Source organism: Oncorhynchus gorbuscha, linkage group LG06, assembly GCF_021184085.1.
Source record: "Oncorhynchus gorbuscha isolate QuinsamMale2020 ecotype Even-year linkage group LG06, OgorEven_v1.0, whole genome shotgun sequence".
Classification (NCBI taxonomy): Eukaryota; Metazoa; Chordata; class Actinopteri; order Salmoniformes; family Salmonidae; genus Oncorhynchus; species Oncorhynchus gorbuscha.
In genome coordinates, this window is record NC_060178.1 from 64,354,954 (window position 1) to 64,378,039 (window position 23,086).

General features: G+C 44.2%; 1 protein-coding gene across 1 annotated transcript; it reads left to right on the forward strand.

The window, feature by feature from the left end:
• Positions 1 to 1,374: 1,374 nt before the first annotated feature.
• LOC124037216 (neurotrypsin-like) lies at positions 1,375 to 21,118 on the forward strand. Its single transcript, XM_046351883.1, has 14 exons — positions 1,375 to 1,792; positions 3,666 to 3,708; positions 7,923 to 8,165; positions 10,877 to 11,015; positions 11,132 to 11,310; positions 12,295 to 12,442; positions 16,900 to 17,078; positions 17,186 to 17,327; positions 17,462 to 17,676; positions 17,831 to 17,972; positions 18,180 to 18,458; positions 18,621 to 18,743; positions 19,075 to 19,355; positions 19,533 to 21,118. The coding sequence occupies exons 1-14, from the start codon at positions 1,715 to 1,717 to the stop codon at positions 19,850 to 19,852; spliced, it is 2,511 nt and encodes an 836-aa protein (XP_046207839.1). The 5' UTR covers positions 1,375 to 1,714; the 3' UTR covers positions 19,853 to 21,118.
• Positions 21,119 to 23,086: the final 1,968 nt, after the last annotated feature.

A 23,086-nucleotide genomic window follows, 5' to 3' on the forward strand; every position in this document is an offset into this window, starting at 1 on the left:
TATATTTAGTATAATTGTATCTAAAAATGATGACTTTTTAAATGTTTTACCATTTACATTTTATGAAATTCCCTGAGGAGGATGGTCCTCCTCTGAGGAGTCTCCACTGCTGTAGGTGTCGGTCACACTTCCACACAGAAAAAATAATAATCATACTTTATCAAATTCGGGACACACCTTTAACACAGTTACTGATAAAACATAGCCAAAAGGCGTAGTCTATTTCAAACTCTAAAATTAGTCCAGAGCTAACAAATTCAAAATACTCTGTAGTTGACAAACAGGCATATATATGGGTCCAACATATCAGACAACCTGGCTTTTAAGTAAGGTCTGTGCATTAGGCTATACTGCTGCTGCCAACATGTGTTCATATGGCTTCAAAGTCTCATAAAATGTTTCCACTGCTGCCTCAGGTTTGTGAGCAGTAGCCTAGCTTACTCTACTCCTGGAACCAATTTAGTGGGAGAATGACTAGTACTAGCCTATTGCCAATTACATATCTGGAGATCTCCATTAGCCAAGTATGGCACAATACCTGTCACGTTCTGACCTTTATTTTCCTTTGTTTTGTCTTTATTTAGTATGGTCAGGGCGTGAGTTGGGTGGGCAGTCTAATGTTTTGTGTTTCTATGTTTAGGTTTCTGTTTCGGCCTAGTATGGTTCTCAATCAGAGAGTGTCGTTAGTTGTCTCTGATTGAGAATCATACTTAGGTAGCCTGGGTTTCATTGTTGGGTTGTGGGTGTTTGTTTTCTGTGTCAGTGTTTGTGCCACACGGGACTGTTTCGGTTTGGTTTTCGTTCATGTTCACATTTATTGTTTTGTAGTTCTTAGTGTTCAGTTTATGTTTTATAATAAACAATATGGACACTTACCACGCTGCGTTTTGGTCCGATCCCTGCTACACCTCCTCTTCAGACGAAGAGGAGGAAATCTGTCGTTACAATACCCTTGCCTAAATGAGAGTGCCACAGTGTCATGATCTATGTTATAGAATGTGTTTAGGTCTCGTTACTGCAAGGCAATATACATTTAATTGATCTTCGAGTTTAACTTTCCATGCTAGGAAAGCATAATTTGGAGATTAGTAATTTTATGTTTTTTTGCGTTTTGGTGACTGGTTGAAATGACCGTCTACATCAAATCCAGGTGGAACATGTGTCATTAAATTCAGGCATATTCTTGATTTAATATCCAACAGCAATATTAAGTTAGGGGCCTACTCAGCTCAATCAAATATTCATTAATAAAACATGAAACCCTCACTCACCTACCTATCATCTGAGCGCAGTAACGCCCCTTTACGCAAGTGCAATAGTCCTACAACTAAACCGCGTTGAGCTTGCTGTGTTGTTTATTGTCGACATATCGGCATATGTGGGCTGCGCAGAAGGCGAGAGGCGACAGCGTGTTTCTCTTACCGGTGTCTCCTTTCAGTGACACTTCCTCACTAGGAGGTTCGTCATTTATAGTCGAAGCTTGGAGCACAGCTGGTACCTCAGGGTGTGTAATGTCACATAGGAGTTTGGATTATTTAAAAAATATTTTTCCAGACAGAAAAAACAAGCACATCGTCTCATTGTCCCCCACCTAACTTTGGACGCTCAGTAGCGGGCTCTCTCTGGTCAGTGTCGCTTGCACTCGGAGGCTGGCTGTTTGTTTTGGATATGGGTGAAATCTGCTCACGGTGCGGGCAATGACACATATAACAGGATGATGGACAAGGACGCTTTAAAAGGAATCTTCTCTCTGTCATTTGCATGGTGTTTTCTGGTTTCAGTTTCTGGAGAGGTATGTGTGTCTTTCATCGTCACTGTGCGTTTTCTGTTTGCGAGGGGATATGTATTGACAACAGAAAGGTAAACAGGTGACCATAACCAAATTCCTTACGATTTACATTCATTGGGAATATATAGGTAGGCTATAGACTTCGCGTAGTCTATTGGCTATATACTTTGCGTAGCCTATAGGCTATGTAACATAAAACCTGTGTAATTGCAAAAGGTATGCTGTGCGTGGCACCTTCTCGTGTGCCAGTAAACCCGAATTCTGAGGTTAAAACCATCCAAATTGGGCCACACATATTCACTTGAATGTATCATATTAGGTCTGCTCTACTGCTGTAGTGCATAATTACTGAGCTTTCGCTTTTATTTTTCTTCCAATTATTTTATAGTGCCCTATGTAGGCTACATTTTCATTTCACTAAGGACTTTGCTCCCAAGAAAACGTAAGAACGATCAATAGCCTACCCTTATCAGTTTGTTTTATTGCCGGCGAAGGAAATAATTGGGACAGACTATCACCCTATCTTCAGCAATCAAACGTGGCTTGCTGTGGTCATAAGGTAACTCATCCTAAGATACTGTAAATACAGTATCACTTTGTAAAACATTTAAGATAAATGCTGAGCTTTCCTAAATGCATTTCTGAAGGCTGACCGTGTGTCCTAAATTAGCATGCACAGTAAGCGCGCCCAATCAGCTAGTTAATACAACGATACTCTAGTATAAATTCGGTTGAATTGGACCCAATTATTTTTATTCTCCGCCAGCGATTTCATTAGATGGCGAGAAATAGTTTTGTCAAACCGCGCCATTCCTTGCGGAGGTCGTGCGTCAGAGTTATCTCATCATGCGTTTTACAGTAGTTAAAGCCATGCACACTGATGTGTGCAATACTGAACCACCATGAAAAATATAAAAACAATGGGGCAAATGCATTCAATGATATGTTCAAACTTCCTTGCAAATAGCAATTGATTCATATAGCCAATGACATTCCTTGAGAGCAACATTTTTGTAAAACATGGTTCGAGGCTGTAGGCTACATCATTTTAGAGTGACAACAAAAGCACAAAAAAGAGTAAAGGCAACGGTTGTAGGTTACTTGCTTGCACTTTATAACTTTCAATGTTAAATGCTATAAATGCTTATGAAGTGTAATGTTTATGAAATGCTTATGCATGTTTACAAATAATGAAATACGAATTTAGGAATAATGTGTATAAACTACTATTTATAAATAGTTTATTAATTCTCATTCATGTTATTATAAAGTGTTACCCATTGAAAATGGTGAATTCATTTTTAAATGGGCTAAGGAACTACTCCTGTCCTTTTCCCCAAAGAATCCTTCTATGGAGAACTCCAGCTGCCCCTGTCTCCATTAGATTGACAGATGCAATTATTAGAGTTCAACTGATTCCAGCGTGCAGCTGTTTCCCATGCATGACAGTATTGATTTTAGTGGTGCCACAAAGTAGAACCCTTTAACTTAACCCTTCAATAATTTAATTGCTTTCTGCATAGCCATTCTAAGCGATGCCACCTGCTCCCGGCCTCAATGGTAAAATAGAAAGTAATTGAAAACAGATAGCAGAAGAGAAGAGGGATAAACATGGTTAACACAGTGTAACAATGATTTTCACAGATCTACAGAATAGCATAGATAGGTTGAGTAAAACCATATTTCTACAAGTAGGCTACAATATAATACTAGAGAGAGAAAACGTTGTTCTGTATGAAGGCTGCAAACAATCCAACAGGCTACTTATGGGATATAAGGGACTACTTATGAACAGGCTTCCATAACCTAATGTGGAAAACTTGGTCTAAATTAAATAAGCCTGCAGTTTCATATTCTGTTGTCTTTTTTTTTGCAGGTCATCTCTCAAGATGGCTACCTAAATACTATGCAGAGTGCAGGTAGACACCTCTTTTCCTCTTCCTCTTATTTCTAATAGGTCTTGATTTCATCCATCCATCATTGTGATTCTGCCAAGTCATCCAAGGACATGGATGAATGACTCAGCAGCACTAATTGAATAGCCTAAATCAGGGATGGGCAACTCCAGTCCACGGGGGCCAGACTGCTGTCACACTTTTGTTCCAGCTAACATAGCGGACTCCAATAATCAACTAATCATGATCTTCAGTTTAGAATGCAATTCATTTAATCAGCTGTGTTTGCTAGGGATGGAGAAAAAGTGTGACACCAGTCCGGCCACAGAAGACTGGGGTTGTTCATCCCTGGCCTAAATGAACAAATCAAATCAAATTTATTTTTCCCTTCGTACCTCAGCTGATATCTCAAAGTGCTGCACAGAAACCCAGCCTAAAACCCCAAACAGCAAACAATGCAGGTGTAGAAGCACGGTGGCTAGGAAAAACTCCATAGAAAGGCCAAAACCTAGGAAGAAACCTAGAGATGAACCAGGCTATGAGGGGTGGCCAGTCCTCTTCAGTCTGTGCCGGGTGCAGATTATAACAGTACATGGCCAAGATGTTCAAATGTTTATAAATGACCGGCATGGTCAAATAATAATAATCACAGTGGTTGTCGAGGGTGCAACAGGTCAGCACCTCAGGAGTAAATGTCAGTTGGCTTTTCATAGCCGATCATTAAGAGTAACTCTACCACTCCTGCTGTCTCTAGAGAGTTGAAAACAGCAGGTCTGGGACAGGTAGCACGTCCGGTGAACAGGTCAGGATTCCATAGCCACAGGCAGAACAGTTGAAACTGGAGCAGCAGCACGGCCAGGTGGACTGGGGACAGCAAGGAGTCATCATGCCAGGTAGTCCTGAGGCATGATCCTAGGGATCAGGTCCTCTGAGAGAAAGAGAGAATTAGAGAGAGCATACTTAAATTCACACAGGACACCGGATAAGACAGGAGAAGTACTCCAGATATAACACTGATCCTAGCCCCACGACACATAAACTACTGCAGCATAAATACTGGAGGCTGAGACAGGAGGGGTCAGGAGACACTGTGGCTCCATCTGATGATACCACCGGACAGGGCCAAACAGGAAGGATATAACCCCACCCACTTTGCCAAAACACAGCCCCCACACCACTAGAGGGATATCTTCAACCACCAACTTACCAACCTGAGACAAGGCAATCCTGAGACAATCCTAAAACAAGGAGTATAGCCCACAAATATCTCCGCCACGGCACAACCCAAGGGGGGCACCAACCCAGACAGGAAGATCACGTCAGTGACTCAACCCACTCAAGTGACGCACCCCTCCTAGGGACCTAGTGGGATGGTGTGGATGTGAGATGGCAAGGTGTTGATTCAGCAAAATGTCACAATTTCAGAACAAAAGCTTGAAAAAGCCCTCTATCAAAAAAGCCTCCCTCCTCTGCTAAATACGCTATTATAAGAGTAATTTGATGTCACTAGCGCTGCTGATAATCAGATGGTGATTATAATTGAGCCTCTGAAGGTTGGGTTGATATTTCAGGCAACGCTCAACTCCCTCATCAGTCTCTCTTTTGTTATTTCTCTCTCGCGCTCTCTCTTTCTGTCTCTCTCTCTTTCTGTTTAACAATGGAGGCGGTCTGCTGGGAGTGTCGCTCTCTTTATCCACAGCCAAAAGACACATAACCAGCTCCCCTCTCCCACCCCCAAATTTGTCTCATTTTTAGGCTTTCATTTATGGAAATGAGAGTGTCCCTGATTTAAGAGCCCTGACATCATCTCTGATCGACTCTCACTCTCCAACAACCAGATGCTGTATGTCTGGTCCTTGTCTTTGGTGAAGTTATGTTATGGGGTCTCAAAAAGTCTGGGTCTTAAAGATGGTTGTTTCCGTTTGTGGCTCAACTATAGACACCCATCCGGGATAGAATGCAAGCTATGTTAAGATACTTTAGAGCTTAGTTAAACTGGGATGGACAGTGTGACAGATTTATGACACCAACGTGCATGCTGAGTTTCTTGCTCTCAATACATGCATTTATATACTCACTCCCTATCTCATCCTCTGCATGGAAACAGATTATCCATGCATATACACATTCGATACAGCACATCTGCTTTCATGTGCTGGTGATGTTCCGGGTAACCTTTCGTAATAACGCTATCCATAACATTTCTGTCTCTGGCACACCCTCTTACTGTGTGAACTCTATCAAATATGTATCTCCTCCGATTATGCGATCTGAAAGGATTAGATAGGTGTAAGGAAAATTCTAAACAAATCCACCTAATCTATCAAAGAGCAAGATGGATTTATTACTTTTACCTTGCTAGAGCTATTACCATATTGCTCACACCTATCCAATCCTTTAAGATCTACATGAAGTGACCAGGCTTTGGGACAAGGTGTCAATCTGGAATTGAGCAGAGTATTGCTCCTTCAAGATGTCTTTTCTCGCAGGCATCAGTCAGACACCCTCTCCAGTCTTAAGTGACTAAGCCTGTGCGAATGTGGACCAGCAGTCCCTCAAACAAACACAGACAGGGGTTAGGCCACTCGCTGGGCGGGTGTAGATTTGCGAGCGATCGCTCACAGCTGTGAATGTTTACCCAGCGACACCTCAAAGGACTTGCGGTCCTTAATCCACTGGTTTAGAGCGTTCACGACGAGGAGTTTAGGTGCGTGAAGAGGATATCTTCCTTTCCTGGCTGGACCCCAGTTCCCATTTCCACTTCCCTCCAATCTCCTCGGGATTTAACACTTGGATCTAGAGGGATGTTAGCACGTCTCCCCTTCATATCCTATACAGTACGCACACACTGATATGGCTGAGGTACTGCCACATCAGTTACACATCACAGGAAGCATGGGCCTAAAGCTAAAGATGATCTTACTTCTACTGAAGACTGACTGCTAGGCAGATAAGCGCATACATATCCCATTGAAAAGGGACTGATAATTCAGTTAGTTATAGTTGGTTCTGGATTTGAATTTAACTGACATTCCCAAGCAACTGTCTCCATTCTTTGCATGATGTATTACCAGACTTTGATCCCTTGGAAATACATGTGATACTTATGGATCAAGTTCAGGGCTGCCTCTGGCTCTGGTTGCCATTAAATGTCTGCCTCTGCATTAAACCACAGACCCTTCCCCCTGTTTTTAAAACTCAATCTGTGGACCAGATGTGTGTTTGTGTTTAATGGCCCACTCCTATTCAATGTGATGGGTCATCTTTACAAGTGGTCCCAGTGGTTCTTTAACTTGCATAGTTTAGAACGTAAGGCTGAGCTCAGGTTTTTCCGTAACAATCCCATCTCACGTTTTCTCAAAGCCAATTAGAGAATAGAGATGCAGCACTCGCAGACCCAGTTAAATGCATCTGTAATTAAAAAGCCCTGGATTACTCAGAGAATTGCATTGCAGTGAGTTTCAGTTTATCAGTACGCCCTGTAGGAACTAATGGCGTATGCACTTGATTCTGGACACGAGCATCCATCCCTCTTGAGGAATAGTTGTCTACCCCAAAGTTGTATATCTATCATCAAACTATGCTTTTGACAGCATTGAGAAAATAATTGTGAGGATTTGAATTTTTAAAATAATTTTAAGACCTGTGCCTGGGGTGCATTTTAAGGACAAAAAAATTTTAAGGCACCCACACACACACACACACACACACACACACACACACACACACACACACACACACACACACCCACACACCCACACACCCACCCCACACACACACACACACACACACACACACACACACACACACACACACACACACACACACACACACACACACACACACACACACAGACGGCTGCAGTAAGGGCACAGGTTTTCAGGTTGTCTGAGAAGGTAGCCCGCCACGCTCTGTGACTCAGCAAAGCAGACCTACACAAATACTCTGGCCCCTGCACTGCAGCAATACGCTGTCAGTCTGACCAGCCAGGTGGCTCACTCCTTTACCTCTGAGGATGGAGAGAGAGGGGGAGGTGGAACCGAAAGAGAGAGAGACAAAGGAGAGGAGAATGTTTGAACGCCTGCTTGGCTTAATGTGACTTAATTATAAAACTCTGCTTTAACCCCCCCCCATCACTTCGTCTCACAAAAATGTGTATCGCTATACTGTATTAACTAAGCTTCAACAGAAGACCATCGTTTGATTAACCCCTTGTATCTGAATGTGTCTCCCCCTAGCTCCTCTGTCCTGTTCAGAAGGCTTCACTGAGCTGGGCTACTACAATGGCTCTGTGTCTCAGACTGACTCTGGTTCGCCCTGCCTGAAGTGGACGGAGTTCCCAGACTACGTCCTGCAGTACCCAGGCCGGGGGCTGGGCGACCACAGCTACTGCCGTAACCCTGACCGCGAGTCCAACCCCTGGTGCTTCTTCCGCCAGAGCTCTGGAGCCATCGGCTGGGCCTATTGCGACTGCCACCAGGGTGAGAATTTACCGACTGATACTTACTTCAAGGGAATCAATACTGCTGGGTAACTACCGGGAACCAGATGATTTATAGTGGTGTATGAATTCCAAAGTGACCAACAAATAATTGCGAGGTATCTTTGTATCTTTGCTGTGGTTTTGGGGTGATCATGTTGCTCTGGCAGGATATCTATGCCTCTGACTATCTAGGGAACCTACAGTACATTTGGAAAGTATTCGGACCCCTTCACTTTTTCCACATTTCTGTTACGTTACAGCCTTATTTTAAAATGGATTAAGTAAAAACATTTCCTTATCAATCTACATATAATGACAAAGCGAAAACAGGGTTTATAAATGTTTTCAAATGTATTAAAAGTCAAAACAGATACCTTTTTTTGCATAAGTATTCAGACCCTTTGCTATGAGACTTGAAATTGAACTCAGGTGCATCCTGTTTCCATTAATCATCCTTGATTTCTCTACAACTTGGTTGGAGTCCACCTTTGGTAAATTCAATTGATTGGACATGATTTGGAAAGGCACACACACCTGTCTATATAAGGTCACACAGTTGACAGTGAATGTCAGAGCAAAAACCAAGCCATGAGGCCGAAGGAAATGTCTGTAGTGCTCCGAGAAGCTCAGATCTGGGGTAGGGTAGAAAAACATTTGTGCAGGATTGAAAGTCCCCAAAAACACAGTGACCTCCATCATTCTTAAATTCTCAAACGGGCCAAACGCCCGGGCAATTGGGGGGAGAAGGGCCTTGGTCAGCGAGGTGACCAAGAAACCGATGGTCACTCTGACAGAGCTCCAGAGTTCCTCTGTGGAGATGTGGGAACCATCTCTGCAACATTCCACCAATCGGGCCTTTATGGTAGAGTGGCCAGACGGAAGACACTCCTCACTAAAAAGGCACATGAAAGCCCACTTGGAGTTTGCCAAAATGCACCTAAAGAACTCTCAGACCATGAAAAACAAGATTCTCTAATCTGAAGAAACCAATATTGAACTCTTTGGCCTAAATGACAGGCGTCACGTCTGGAGGAAACCATGCACCGCTCATCACCTGGCCAATACCATCCCTACGGTAAAGCATGGTGGTAGCCTTATGCTGTGGGAATGTTTTTCAGCAGCAGGGACCGGGAGACTAGTCAGGATCAAGTGAATGATAAACGGAGCAAAGTACAGAGAGATCATTGATGAAAACCTGCTCCAGAGTGCTCAGGACCGTAAAGATTCACCTTCCAACAGGACAACGACCCTAAGCACACAGCCAAGACAATGCAGGAATGGCTTCGGGACAAGTCTCTGAATGTCCTTGAGTGGCCCAGCCAGATCCCGGACTTAAATCTGATCGAACATCTCTGGAGAGATCTGAAAATAGCTGTACAGCAATACTGTAATAGGTGCCAAAGGTCCTTCAACAAAGTACTGAGTAAAGGGTCTGAATACTTATGTAAATGTGATTTTTCAGTTTTAAAATAATTTTTTAACCTGTTTTTGCTTCGTCATTATGGTGTTTTCAGAGTAGGTTGATGAGGGGAAAAAACTATTTAATCGATGTTAGAATAAGGCTGTAACGTTACAAAATGCGGAAAAAGTGAAGGAGTCTGAATTCCTCCCGAATGCACTGTATGTGCCTGTCTGCTTGTGTCTCTCAATCTGTTGGCGCCCCATTATTTTTCTGTATGTCTGTCAGTTGGCTCCTCCCACTGTGTTTCCCACCTATCCATTAGGCAGCTGATATTGTTCTCTCTGTGACTCCCACCCCCCTTTAGTAGTGTAAAGGCATCCACATACTGTCCATCGGTTCGGTTTGCTCCTAGCAGAACTCGGTCAAGTGAATGTCTGTGCTCGCATACTCCCTAAAGACCTTTGTTAGAAAACAAGAAAAATGCTTGAAATCAAGAAATCTCTAATTAGTTTAGACTTTTTTTTGCTTCGTCTTGCAATTTTAAATCTTGCTAAGATGTTTGGTGCAGTACTTCTCAAGTGAAAAAATGTGCATGAAAGCTAGTGCACTGCAGACAGTAGGGCCTTGCTGCTGCTGTGCTCCCCCTCGTTGAATGACAGCAAACACTTCATTGAAGAATCCCATCCATAGTTCCCACCCCTACTGTTGACCAATCACAGATGAAGGGGCGTAGACTTCGGCTACCGAACTTCGACTTGCCTCAAGAACAAAAAAATGTTGTGTGCACGAATGGCCTGAAGAAAAACCCTACCAAACACCAAAACGTCAGAAACAGTTTCATAATATATGCTCAAACTGTTTAGACTGGGAAGCATGTGTCAGCCTTTACCCTGCATGTCCATTAGCCAACCGTCTGTCTTTGTACTGGTCTGTCAGCACCTTGCTTGTATGTAGATATCCCCGTGTTGAAATATCTGTGTTTGCTGTCATTATCTGTCTGCCTCTTTTTAACTCTCCCAAGTTCTCTCTTTGAAACTGTTAACCTTTCTCAGGGTTTGTAGGCGATTTGACTTAGGGTATGTGTGTGAATGGGTGTGTGTTTGTCAGGTTGGAATAGGTAAGTGTTGCAAGACCCACAAACCAAGGATAATCTATACAATTATCCTGAGATAATCACACCTGTTGGATTCATGGTTGACTTGGTAGCACTTTGTCGGTCTACCTGTTTCTGGTGGGTGTGAGAGGGAGAAGTCCCACCTGTCATTTCAAATGATTTTCCATATCTTAATGCCTTCTCTCCTCTCCAGGAGCTGTCAGGTTGGTAGGTGGGTCCTCCCCTCAGAGCGGCCGTCTGGAGGTATACCTAAATGGCCAGTGGGGGGCGGTATGTGACACACACTGGACCGACCGCGATGCCAGTGTGATCTGCAAACAGCTTGGACTGGGGTGAGAACTACTGCCATACTTGTATCACTGCTTTGTGTGTGTGTCAAATCCTATCCTCTACTCCTGACTGTCCACCGGTCTTTCTCTCTCCGTCCATCCTGTCTTTCTGTCTGCAGTGAGATCGGCACGGCCCTCCAGCACTCCTACTTCGGGCCCGGCTCTGGACTCTTCCACTATGAACGCCTTGGCTGCCGTGGCAACGAAAACACTCTGCTGGATTGCAGGAGTCGGAAGTTTGTCACCAGCGACTGTAACCATGGAAACGAAGCGGGGGTGGTGTGTGCTGCACCTGAAGGTGAGGCTGATGGAGATTTCAAAACATCCATGGGGATAAAGCATAGATTTCTCTCAAGTGCTACACATACTGTATAAATGTAGTACATTTTACTTTACATGTGTACTAGGCCTACCAGTAGAGTTATCTAAAGTTGTGAAGAGCCACTTCCCCTTTTTGAGTAAGACCGTGACAGAGAGAGACTGTGTACCCTCTCTCTTAAGAGTTTCACTGTCCTTATCCCACCTCAGTCAGAGCTGCTGCGCTAGTTTGAGATTCGTGGTTAAGATTCATCTCCATAACACAAACACTGCAAGGCTAGAACAAGAACAGTCTCTTCTGAGCAGCACGGCCAAGAGGGAGCTGATGTTGCCTGCCTAGTCATTCACGTAGCTTTTAGAGCTCTCTGAGGCTGCCAGCTCTCACAGCACTCGTGTCATAGCGTCCCAAAGGGGCATAATGAACTACAACAGGGGTGTGTGTGTTTGTTTGTGTGCCTCCGCGTGTGTGTTAGGAGGGTAGAGAGAGGGGTGCCCAGAGGAGCAGGCCCTGGTGATATATTTAGTGTGATGCAGTGAATTATTCAGTCTGGAACATTGAGGGAAAGAGCTATCTGAGAGCCCTGAGCCCCTGTCAACCCACCTACCCCAAACAACCCCCCCACCTCCTCAACTTCTCTGCCAGGGCTGCTCACATACTCCGATTGCATAACTGATCCACCCCCCTTTCCTGCTCCCTGCATCCCGCACATACTTATACTTGCTGTAGTTTCAAATGACATGCCGGAGCTTTGAACCAAACTGAGTCAGGGTTAGGGGTCACAGCATTCCAACAGTTCTGTGGTTCAGATCACTTTATTTATCATGGCACTGGGCACAAGGTTATTTACATTTGCATTCATCAAGGAGACCATAAGTGGACAAGTAGATAACTTAGAAGACCGGTGGTTTCTATTGTAACATGATGCCAACATGTTCTGCCAGGTAACTACTTTGTCTTTTTCAGGCAATGGCGCCCCCTTGAGGTTGGTAGGTGGCCTGGAGGACTTCGAGGGTCGTGTGGAGGTGTACCATGATGGGAGGTGGGGCACCATCTGTGATGACCAGTGGGATGACATTGATGCTGAGGTGGTCTGTCGGCAGCTGGGACTGGGGTGAGCAGCACTGGGGTTCTGATGGCTCAGGAGCATGGTGCTTGACTTGCTTATGGGTTATTAATGTGATTCCCTCCACTAAATGTGACTCAGTTCCTATGCAGGTAAAAACTAGAGGTGAAGCCCTATCAGTGGTAGCAAGGGTTCCCAGGCATGAAGTTGCCCACCAACCAAGGCTCTCTGCACTCCACAAAGCTGGATGCAATCCTGCTTGGATAGCCTTATTTACACTGCTACATTCCCACTGAGTGAACTATATTAATATAGATGAACGGAGAGCATGCATTTTTGATGGCCTACAGTGTTTTGGGTTGTTGCTCTGCTGGAGAGGAGCCAGCTGATCCAGATTATTCAGATGTCATCGTTGCTCTTAGCAGATCACCCACATGTAGTCACGCACACAAAATGAATGGCTTACAGTACGTTTGATTTATTTATTTTATTGAACCATTATTTAACTAGGCAAGTTGGTTGAGAACAAATTCTTATTTACAATGATGGCCTACCAAAAGGCCTCCTGCGGGGATGGGGGCTGGGATTTAAATATATATATATAATATAAATATAGGACAAAACACACATCATGACCAGAGAGACCTAAGACAACAACATTGCAAGGCAGCAACACATGACAACACACCATGGTAGCAACACAACATGGTAGCAGCACAAAACATGGTACAAACATTATTGGGCACAGACAACAGCACAAAGGACAACAATACACAAAGCAGCCACAACCGTCAGTAAGAATGTCCATGATTGAGTCTTTGAATGAAGAGATTGAGATAAAACGTCCGTTCAAGTCACTATCTGCAGCAGACTGAAAAGAGGAGCGACCCAGGGATGTGTGTGCAATGGGGACCTTTAACAGAATGTGACTAGCAGAACGGGTTGTGTATGTGGAGGATGAGGGCTGCAGTAGATATCTCAGATAGGGGGGGAGTGAGGCTAAGAGAGTTTTATAAATAAGCATTAACCAGTGGGTCTTGCAACAGGTATACAGAGATGACCAGTTTACAGAGGAGTATAGAGTGCAGTGATGTGTCCTATAAGGAGCATTAGTGGCAAATCGGACGGCTGAATGGTAAAGAAAATCAGATCTATAAATGATGTCTCCGTTAACTAGCATGGGTAGGATGGTCATCTGAATCAGGGTTAGTTTGTCAGCTGGGGTGAAAGAGGAGCGATTACTTTAAAGGAAACCAAGTGTTGATTTAACTTTAGCCTGCAGCTTGATATGTACTGAGAGAAGGACAGTGTAGCCAGACTCCCAAGCTCTAAACCCTCAGAGGTAGTAATCACACCTGTGGGGAGAGGGGCATTCTTACCGTACCACATTACCTTTGTTTTGGAGGTGTTCAGAACCAAGTTAAGGGTAGAAAATGTTTGTTGGACACTAAGAAAACCTTGTAGAGCATTTAACAATCTGGTAAGGGGCCAGCTGAGTATAAGACTGTATCATCTGCATATAAATGGATGAGAAAGCTTACTACTGCCTCAGCTATGTTGTTGATGTAAATTGAGAAGAACGTGGGGCTTAGGATCGAGCCTTGGGGTACTCCCTTGGTGACAGGCAGTGGCTGAGACAGCAGATTTTCTGACTTTATACACTGCACTCAGAGAGGCAGTTAGAAAACCAGGCCAAAGAACCCTCAGACACCAATACTCCTTAGACGGCCCACAAGAATGTAATGGTCTACTGTATCAAAAACTTTGGCTAAGTCAATAAAAATAGCAGCACAACATCGCTTAGAATAAAGGGCAATGGTGACATCATTGAGGACCTTTAAGGTTGCAGTGACACATCCTTAACCTGAGCGGAAAACCAGATTGCATACCCGAGATAATACGATAGACATCAACAAAGCCAGTCAGTGATTTAAAGAGCTCAGCCATGTGCTTCTTGTCAGTAACATCCACATCATCAACATTAGGTATCAGTCTGGTATATTCTTCAGGTCTTTAACCGTTTTCCAGAACATCTTGGGGTTAGACCCAGAGAGAGAGAACTGCTCCTTAAAGTAACCAACTTTGGCCTTCCTGATCACCTTATTTCTCATTTGCCTGAATGAGAGCCAGTCAGCCTGAGTATGCGTGTGCCGAGCCTTTCGCCAAATGGAATTCTTGAGGTGGAGTAACTCTGCAAGATCACGGTCGAACCAGAGGCTCAACCTGTTTTTAATTCTCATTATCTTTATGGGGGCGTGTTTGTTAACAATACCACAGAAAATATAAAAAATGAAAGGCCAAGCGTCCTCGACAGAGGCGATCAAGCTGATTCTATACCATTTTACAGAGGCCAGTTCATGACAATGCTTGCTCATTTTTTTTTAACAAGAGTCTATGACAAATCAGGACAGGTCGTTTCACTGAGCAGCCCTTACAGACACAAGATCACTAAGGTCATTACAGAAAAAAGAAGACTGATACCTATCAGGATTATTTGTGAGGATGACATCGAGGAGAGTAGCCTTTTCTGGGTGTTTGGAGTCATACCTTGTGGGATTGGTAATAATCTGAGAAAGATTTGGGGAGTCCCATTGCTTTAGGACTTGGTCAGGTAGTTTAAGCATGTCCCATTTTAGGTCACCTGGCAGGACAAAGAGAGAGAGAGAGAGAGCGAGAGAGAGCGCTTTAGGGCAGGTAGGGTATATGCCGGTGCTGATGGAGGATGATAGCACACTATTCTTTAACCACGTCTCAGTAATGAGCAACACATCTGGATTGAAGCTGTGAACCCACACTTTCAATTGATCCATTTGAGGTAATAAGCGTCTAGTGTTAACATGCAGAGAACCCAGGCTTTTACGAGAGCAGAAATCAGTGAAGCAGATAGTGTCAGAATTGGGGCTAGCAACTGTAGATGGGCCAGGGTGTACATGCACATTTCCAGATACCATCAACAGTAATACAATCAAGGCACGGCACAGGACAGGGAGAGCTCTGCACTGCTGATTTATGACATCTGCATCAGATGGCAACAAGATCATATTGTACAGCAATTTCATCAGGTAACATGAATACAAAATAGGATGGGAGGCCAAAAGTCTGTGTAACCTATAGAGAGTCAGAGTCCCGAGTGTGGGAACAAACAGTCTGTCCCACAGTTGGGAAAAGAAAGTTCGTAGTCAACAAATCATACAGGAATCATGAGGCAAATAGCAAAATGTTCTAGATTTAATTTTTTCTTGTACGACTTGAGGCCAGCCATGGTAAGTTCAGAGTCACTCGCCCCAACAGTGCGTGTGTACAAAGAGTGGATAAACAAAAAAGCAAAGTGGATTCGTGTCAGGACAATTTTCAGATATTCCACGGGTCATTAATAATTCATTTCTCAATTATACTGACTATATTTGGTGTGCATGAGTGTTGAAACAGGGACTGGGGTTTTTCTGCCATGTAAATGTGTTTCTCTGCTCTGTAAGTGCATGTTTTTGTGCCATGTAAATGTGTTTCTCTGCTCTAAGTGCATGTTTTTGTGCTCTGTAAATGTGTTTCTCTGCTCTGTAAGTGCATGTTTTTGTGCTCTGTTAATGTGTTTCTCTGCTCTGTAAGTGCATGTTTTTGTGCTCTGTAAATGTGTTTCTCTGCTCTGTAAGTGCATGTTTTTGTGCTCTGTAAATGTGTTTCTATGCTCTGTGCATGTTTTGCATGTGTTTTTGTGCTCTGTAAATGTGTTTCTCTGCTCTGTAAGTGCATGTTTTTGTGCTCTGTTAATGTGTTTCTATGCTCTGTAAGTGCATGTTTTTGTGCCATGTAAATGTGTTTCTCTGCTCTGTAAGTGCATGTTTTTGTGCTCTGTAAATGTGTTTCTCTGCTCTGTAAGTGCATGTTTTTGTGCTCTGTAAATGTGTTTCTCTGCTCTGTAAGTGCATGTTTTTGTGCTCTGTTAATGTGTTTCTCTGCTCTGTAAGTGCATGTTTTTGTGCTCTGTTAATGTGTTTCTCTGCTCTGTAAGTGCATGTTTTTGTGCTCTGTAAATGTGTTTCTCTGCTCTGTAAGTGCATGTTTTTGTGCTCTGTTAATGTGTTTCTCTGCTCTGTAAGTGCATGTTTTTGTGCTCTGTAAATGTGTTTCTATGCTCTGTAAGTGCATGTTTTTGTGCTCTGTAAATGTGTTTCTCTGCTCTGTAAGTGCATGTTTTTGTGCTCTGTTAATGTGTTTCTATGCTCTGTAAGTGCATGTTTTTGTGCCATGTAAATGTGTTTCTCTGCTCTGTAAGTGCATGTTTTTGTGCCATGTAAATGTATTTCTCTGCAAGTGCATGTTTTTGTGCTCTGTACAGTACCCTTAAGGCCTGTTAACTTGGTGGGAATACATTTATATGTGTACATTTGAATGACCCTTGAGTGGTTGCCATATATTGTTTACATGTTGTCCATATATGGTGTTTGTATTTCTTGTGTGAGTTAGTCATATGGTCATTGCGTATGCCTGTGTGTGTGTCCACTCAGGGGTGTACCGAAGGCTTGGACGTGGGCTCACTTTGGCCAGGGCTCTGGTCCCATCCTCCTGGACGGGGTGCAGTGTACAGGCAACGAGCTCTCCCTGGAGGAGTGTCCCCACAACAACTGGCAACAACACAACTGTGACCACATGGAGGATGCTGGTGTGTCCTGTAACCCATATACAGGTCAGGAGTCAGGACAGGAACGCTATGTGTATGTAAACACCCAGAACATTACACATATTTGTGTGCAAAACACATACATACCGTTTCAAACACACACCGTGTTGCAGATGGTGTAGTACGGCTGGTGGGGTCTGACAGTCCCTGGGAAGGTCGTCTGGAGGTGTACCACTCTGGGGACTGGGGTACGGTGTGTGACGACAACTGGACTGAGCACCACGCACAAGTGGTGTGTAGACAGCTGGGCTTCAGGTGGGTCTACAGGAGTCCTTTTTATGTACAAATACAATCTGAACATGGGAATTAGGTGTATGTGTATTAATAGTGTCGTGATATTGTCATAATAGTGTAGTGATACTGTAGTAATGGCGTATTTTGTCCAATAGAGGGCGTGCAGAGGTGACATCAGACGGGCTGTACGGAGAGGGCACCGGGCTGATCCTGCTGGATGAGGTGCAGTGTAAAGGCTCAGAGGCCACCCTGCTTGCCTGCGGGCACGCCGAGTGGGGTCGCCATGATTGCTCCCACAGCGAGGACGTAGGGGTGCGCTGTGAGAGGGGGGGAGAGACCAATGAGGTGCCAGGGTTGCCACGCATCGCAGGTAGGCCAACTAACTGTACCCACTGAGATCGCATAAGAAATCAAATCAAAGTTCCTATCTACATATCTCTGTTAATGTCTTCTCTGGTGAATATTGCAAAGAAAATTCAAATCCATACATTGCGGTTTATGGTGGTCCTCTGTTCTGGTCCCAGGCCCTCTGGTGCGACTGGTTGCTGGAGAGAGCCGGAAGGAGGGGCGTGTGGAGGTGTTTCTGAACGGCCAATGGGGGAGCGTGTGTGATGACGGCTGGAATGACGTCAATGCTGCGGTGGTCTGCAGGCAGTTGGGATTTGTGTAAATATGGATTCTCTCGCTCATATTTCTCCCTGTTAATGTATCATATCCTTTCCCTCATCTGTGGTATACCTCATACCTCAAAGTCAAGTATGTGGTTAGACACCTGGGGTTTCCCTGTCTCTGAGTGATCAACTCTTACTTTAACTGCCATTCAGGAGATGGGGGCATTTTGAAATGTACTTTTCCCTTTTCCCTCTTCCTCAGTGGGGTGTCGAAGGCTCGCTCCATGGCATATTTTGGAGCAGGCAAGGGCCCCATCCACCTGGACAATGTGAGGTGCATGGGGGCTGAGGTGTCCCTGGGGGAGTGTCCGGCCGAGGGAGAGGACGCCCATGACTGCAAGCACAGCGAAGATGCAGGGGTCATCTGTGACTACGTCCCCGAGCCGGTGGGAGATGGCGCCATAATAACGCAGACCTGCGGCATGAGGCCAAACACACAGCGCCGCAGGAGGAGGATAATTGGAGGGGACAAGTCAATCAGGTACACTGTAAACACACGCACATACAAAGGGTTATATTACTTTGTATCACTGCATAGATACTGTATATGCAAACACATTGCACAAGTCAAATGATCACATTAAGTCATCCATGATCTATTTCTACATATGTTCTCTCTCCTCCCCTGGTTGTGCTGTGTTAGGGGAGACTGGCCATGGCAGGTATCTCTGTGGCTCAAGTCCCAGTCCAAAGGGAACCATCCACTGTGTGGAGCCACGCTCATCAACTCCTGCTGGGTCCTGACTGCTGCACACTGCTTCAAGAGGTGGGACACAGAGACGTCTAGTGTCCAATGATGGAATGGCAGTGACTACGTTCTAAAAATGACATGTGTCACGCATACAATAAATGATCTATCAAGGAGCTTGTCTATGTCAATAATTATATAAAGTATTCTTAGTAAGAGATTGACATGCCACTGATAAGGGAAACTTTCTTGAGTCACTGTCTTGATCTTTTCAGCTTGGCTTCTTTTCAGTCTGGCTTCTTTTCAGCTTGGCTTCTTTTCAGTCTGGCTTCTTTTCAGCTTGGCTTCAACTTCCTCAGACCTTGATTTCCTGTCCTCTTTTTTTCCGTCCTATCTCTCCCTCTCTTAGGTTTGGCGGGGACCCATCGCGCTACGTGCTGCGACTGGGTGACTACCACACGGAGGAGAGGGATGACTTTGAGCGCAGCCTGTCCCCGGAGCGCATCATCATTCACAGGAAGTACCACAGCCAGGGCTGGGAGTATGACATTGCCCTGCTTAGACTGAAGGGCACCGAAGGAAACTGTGTGGCCTTTAACCCTCATACCAACTCAGCCTGCCTCCCTGCGCCTGGCAGCAAGTGGGGGAAGAGGCCAGCCGCCTGTGTCATCACAGGGTGGGGCATCACAGGTGCTGAACATGAGCCTCTCTGTTACAGACCGTTCCTTCTGTGTTTTATATTGGAATCAGCCATTTGATCTGTTCATTGCTTGATATTTTATGTGAGAGCATTTCCATGGATTTTGCCTCCCTCTCTTATCCCTCTGTTCGTCCCTCACTTTCTCATTCTCGCTCTCTCTTTCTCAGACTCGGAATACTCCCGTACCCTGCTGCAGGCCTGGGTTCCCCTGCTGCCCTCCTGGAAGTGTAAGAAGCGATACGGCGAGCGCTATACCAGTCGCATGCTGTGTGCGGGCAGCCTGTCGGACCGTCGGCGCGTGGACAGTTGCCAGGGTGACAGCGGTGGTCCCCTGGTGTGTCAGGGAGAGGGGGGCCGCTGGGTGCTGACGGGGGTCATCTCCTGGGGTCATGGCTGTGGTGACCCCTCCTTCCCTGGGGTGTACACGCGGGTCAGCAGGTTCCTGCGCTGGATTGACCAAGTCACCAACAACCCTCCAAGGATCTGATGCTGCCACTGTGCCATTGGACAGCTCACGTTATCATATGACTTTGGGGAGGTGGGGGGATTAAAGGCGCAGTGACCGGTTAGAGAGGGTTACCACATCCGGGTATCTGCTCATGGTCTCACTCATAAAGTTGCACATCCAGCAGAGCGCTTTTAAGTCACTTTTTGTTTTGCATACCCTTGGAGAAGCCTGTATGGCATTGTGCATTCTTGGTTGTGTGGAAATACCACTTTGATGAGAGCATTTAATGCATCAATGGTTCAATTATGAGAGCCAGACTGCATAGGTTAATGGCATTGCACTAGAATGCATGCCATAGTATCACACTGCGACACCTGTGAAAAGCCAATTAATGGTGCCAATGGGAGTAAGTCTAGTCAGAAGCATTAGGTGGAGTATCATTAAGGTACAATATTGTATATTTACAGTACACATGGCTTCTAAATTAAGAATTGTTTCATGAACATTCCGGTTGTGCATGCATTTGAACTTATGCCTATGCTAATGTGCTCCACTCTTGATTGAAACAATTGGCCAAATTGGTCAGCTTACAGATCGCTGGTTTAGATCATATGAGAGGCATGAGTGGGCCTTTATGAGGCTCTGTATATGTGGCAATGATGACATGGCTTCTCACAAAGGCTTAAATGATGTCTGCCTGTTTGCCTGCCCACATACAGTATCCATCTGTCAACCAATTTCTGTTAAAAAGCTGCACTTTCCTATCAGCATTATGTGAAGCCAGAGGGGGCGGGGTGATGTGTGTGTGTGTGTGTGTGTGTGCAAGCATGTGTGAGTGTGTGTGTTTATATGTATTGTGTGCACTGTCAATTTATTTTTCACACATCATCTCAATTCTATACCATATCTTTGAGTTTGTCTCAAGTTGCAGTGCAATTCCCAAATGATCCATGCAATCTTCTCATTCTTATAGTTTGACAAACATGAACACATCTTACATACTTACCAAGCCTATACAGTGCAGACGTAACATGGTCACATGCCACTGATTTTGAAACGCTCAGAGTAGATGTCTAAGCTTCATGTGTTTATTACTAACGCAAAATTACAACTACTAGGAAACAAAACAAACGACTCCCTAATACCCCCTGTACACTTGCTGGAATGTTTGTTTACAGTTTCCACTGAACGTTCAAACCTTATTTTGTTATATGGGGCTTTAAGTCACATGACTGCATGTTTCCAATTGTCACTTAACAACTATTTATTTTGTGATATTTTCTTTAAAACTTTTTTCAGACTCTCGCTCCTGCCACTGTTGCTTTTTCATTGAAGGATTTTTATTCAACTCCAGAATGCTATAGGTCTACTGTACTAGAGGTCGACTGATTATGATTTTTCAACGCCGATACCGATTATTGGAGGACCAAAAAAAAGCCGATACCGATTAATCGGTCATTTAAAATTTTTTTTTATTTGTAATAATGACAATTACAACAATACTGAATGAACACTTATTTTAACTTAATATAATACATTAATAAAATCAATTTAGCCTCAAATAAATAATGAAACATGTTCAATTTGGTTAAAATAATGCAAAAACAAAGTGTTGGAGAAGAAAGTAAAAGTGCAATATGTGCCATGTAAAAAAGCTAACGTTTAAGTTGCTTGCTCAGAACATGAGCACATATGAAAGCTGCTGGTTCCTTTTAACATGATTCTTCAATATTCCCAGGTAAGAAGTTTTAGGTTGTAGTTATTTTAGCAATTATAGGACTATTTCTCGCTATACCATTTGTATTTCATATACCTTTGACTATTGGATGTTCTTATAGGCACTTTAGTATTGCCAGTGTAACAGTATAGCTTCCGTCCCTCTCCTCGCCCCTACCTGGGCTCGAACCAGGAACACATCGACAACAGCCACCCTCGAAGCATCGCTACCCATGCAGAGCAAGGGAACAACTACTCCAAGTCTCAGAGCGAGTGACGTCACCGATTGAAATGCTATTAGCGCACACTCCACTAATTAGCTAGCCATTTCACATCGGTTACACCAGCCTAATCTCGGGAGTTGATTGGCTTGAAGTCAGAAACAGCGCAATGCTTGAAGCACAGCGAAGAGCTGCTGGCAAACACATGAAAGTGCTGTTTGAATGAATGCTTACGAACCTGCTGCTGCCTACCATCACTCAGTCAGACTGCTCTATCAAATCATAGACTTAATTATAACATAACACACAGAAATACGAGCCTTTAATGCTAGCTAGCAACTTACCTTGGTTTCTTGCTGACCTCGCGTAACAGGTAGTCAGCCTGCCACGCAGGCTCCTAGTGGAGTGCAATGTAAGGCAGGACAAGTAACCGGAAGTTTGCAAAAACGAATCCCCGAATCCCTGCGCTGACAAGGTAAGAATCTGTCATTCTGCCCCTGAACAAGGCAGTTAACCCACCGTTCCTAGGCCGTCAAGGAAAATAAGAATGTGTTCTTAACTGACTTGCCTAGTTAAATAAAATAAAAAATATTTTAAAAAAATAGGCAAATCGGTGTCCAAAAATACTGATTTACCGATTGTTATGAAAACTCGAAATCGGCCCTAATTAATCGGCCATTCCAATTAATCGGTCGACCTCTATACTGTACACACCTCTCTTCATACATATCCTGTACTCTATAAAATACCTTGAATGTTAAGGTGAATATATATATATATATAAATGTGTTCTTGAGTGGTGCCATTAAATATCTGAGTCACTCTTGTGATTCATTACTATTATGTTGCTCCAATATTACTCATCCTGCTCAGCACATCAGAATTACAGCTCTAATGACAATTTTCCATGTGCTTGTCTTATTCATCATGACATTTCCCTGTAGGCTACTTTGTCTTGAAGGCATCTTGTGTAACAGTATAATTTTAAACCGTCCCCTCGCCCATACCCGGGCGCGAACCAGGGACCTTCTGCACACAACGACACCAGTCACCCTCGAAGCCGCGGCCCTTGCAGAGCAAGGGGAATTACTACTTCAAGGTCTCAGAGCAAGTGACGTAACCGATTGAAACGCTATTTAGCGCACACCGCTAACTAAGCTAGCCGTTACACTTGGGTATTGGCAGATTGCAGAGGTTTCATGGAAAATTATGTCATACTTTTAGGATCATGCTGACCAATTGAATTGCAACCTGAAACCCCCTCCTGTACTTTACTCTTATATAGTGTTTCAAGAGAAGTCCGAAAATAGTGCTGCAAAAAAACATTGTTTTACAA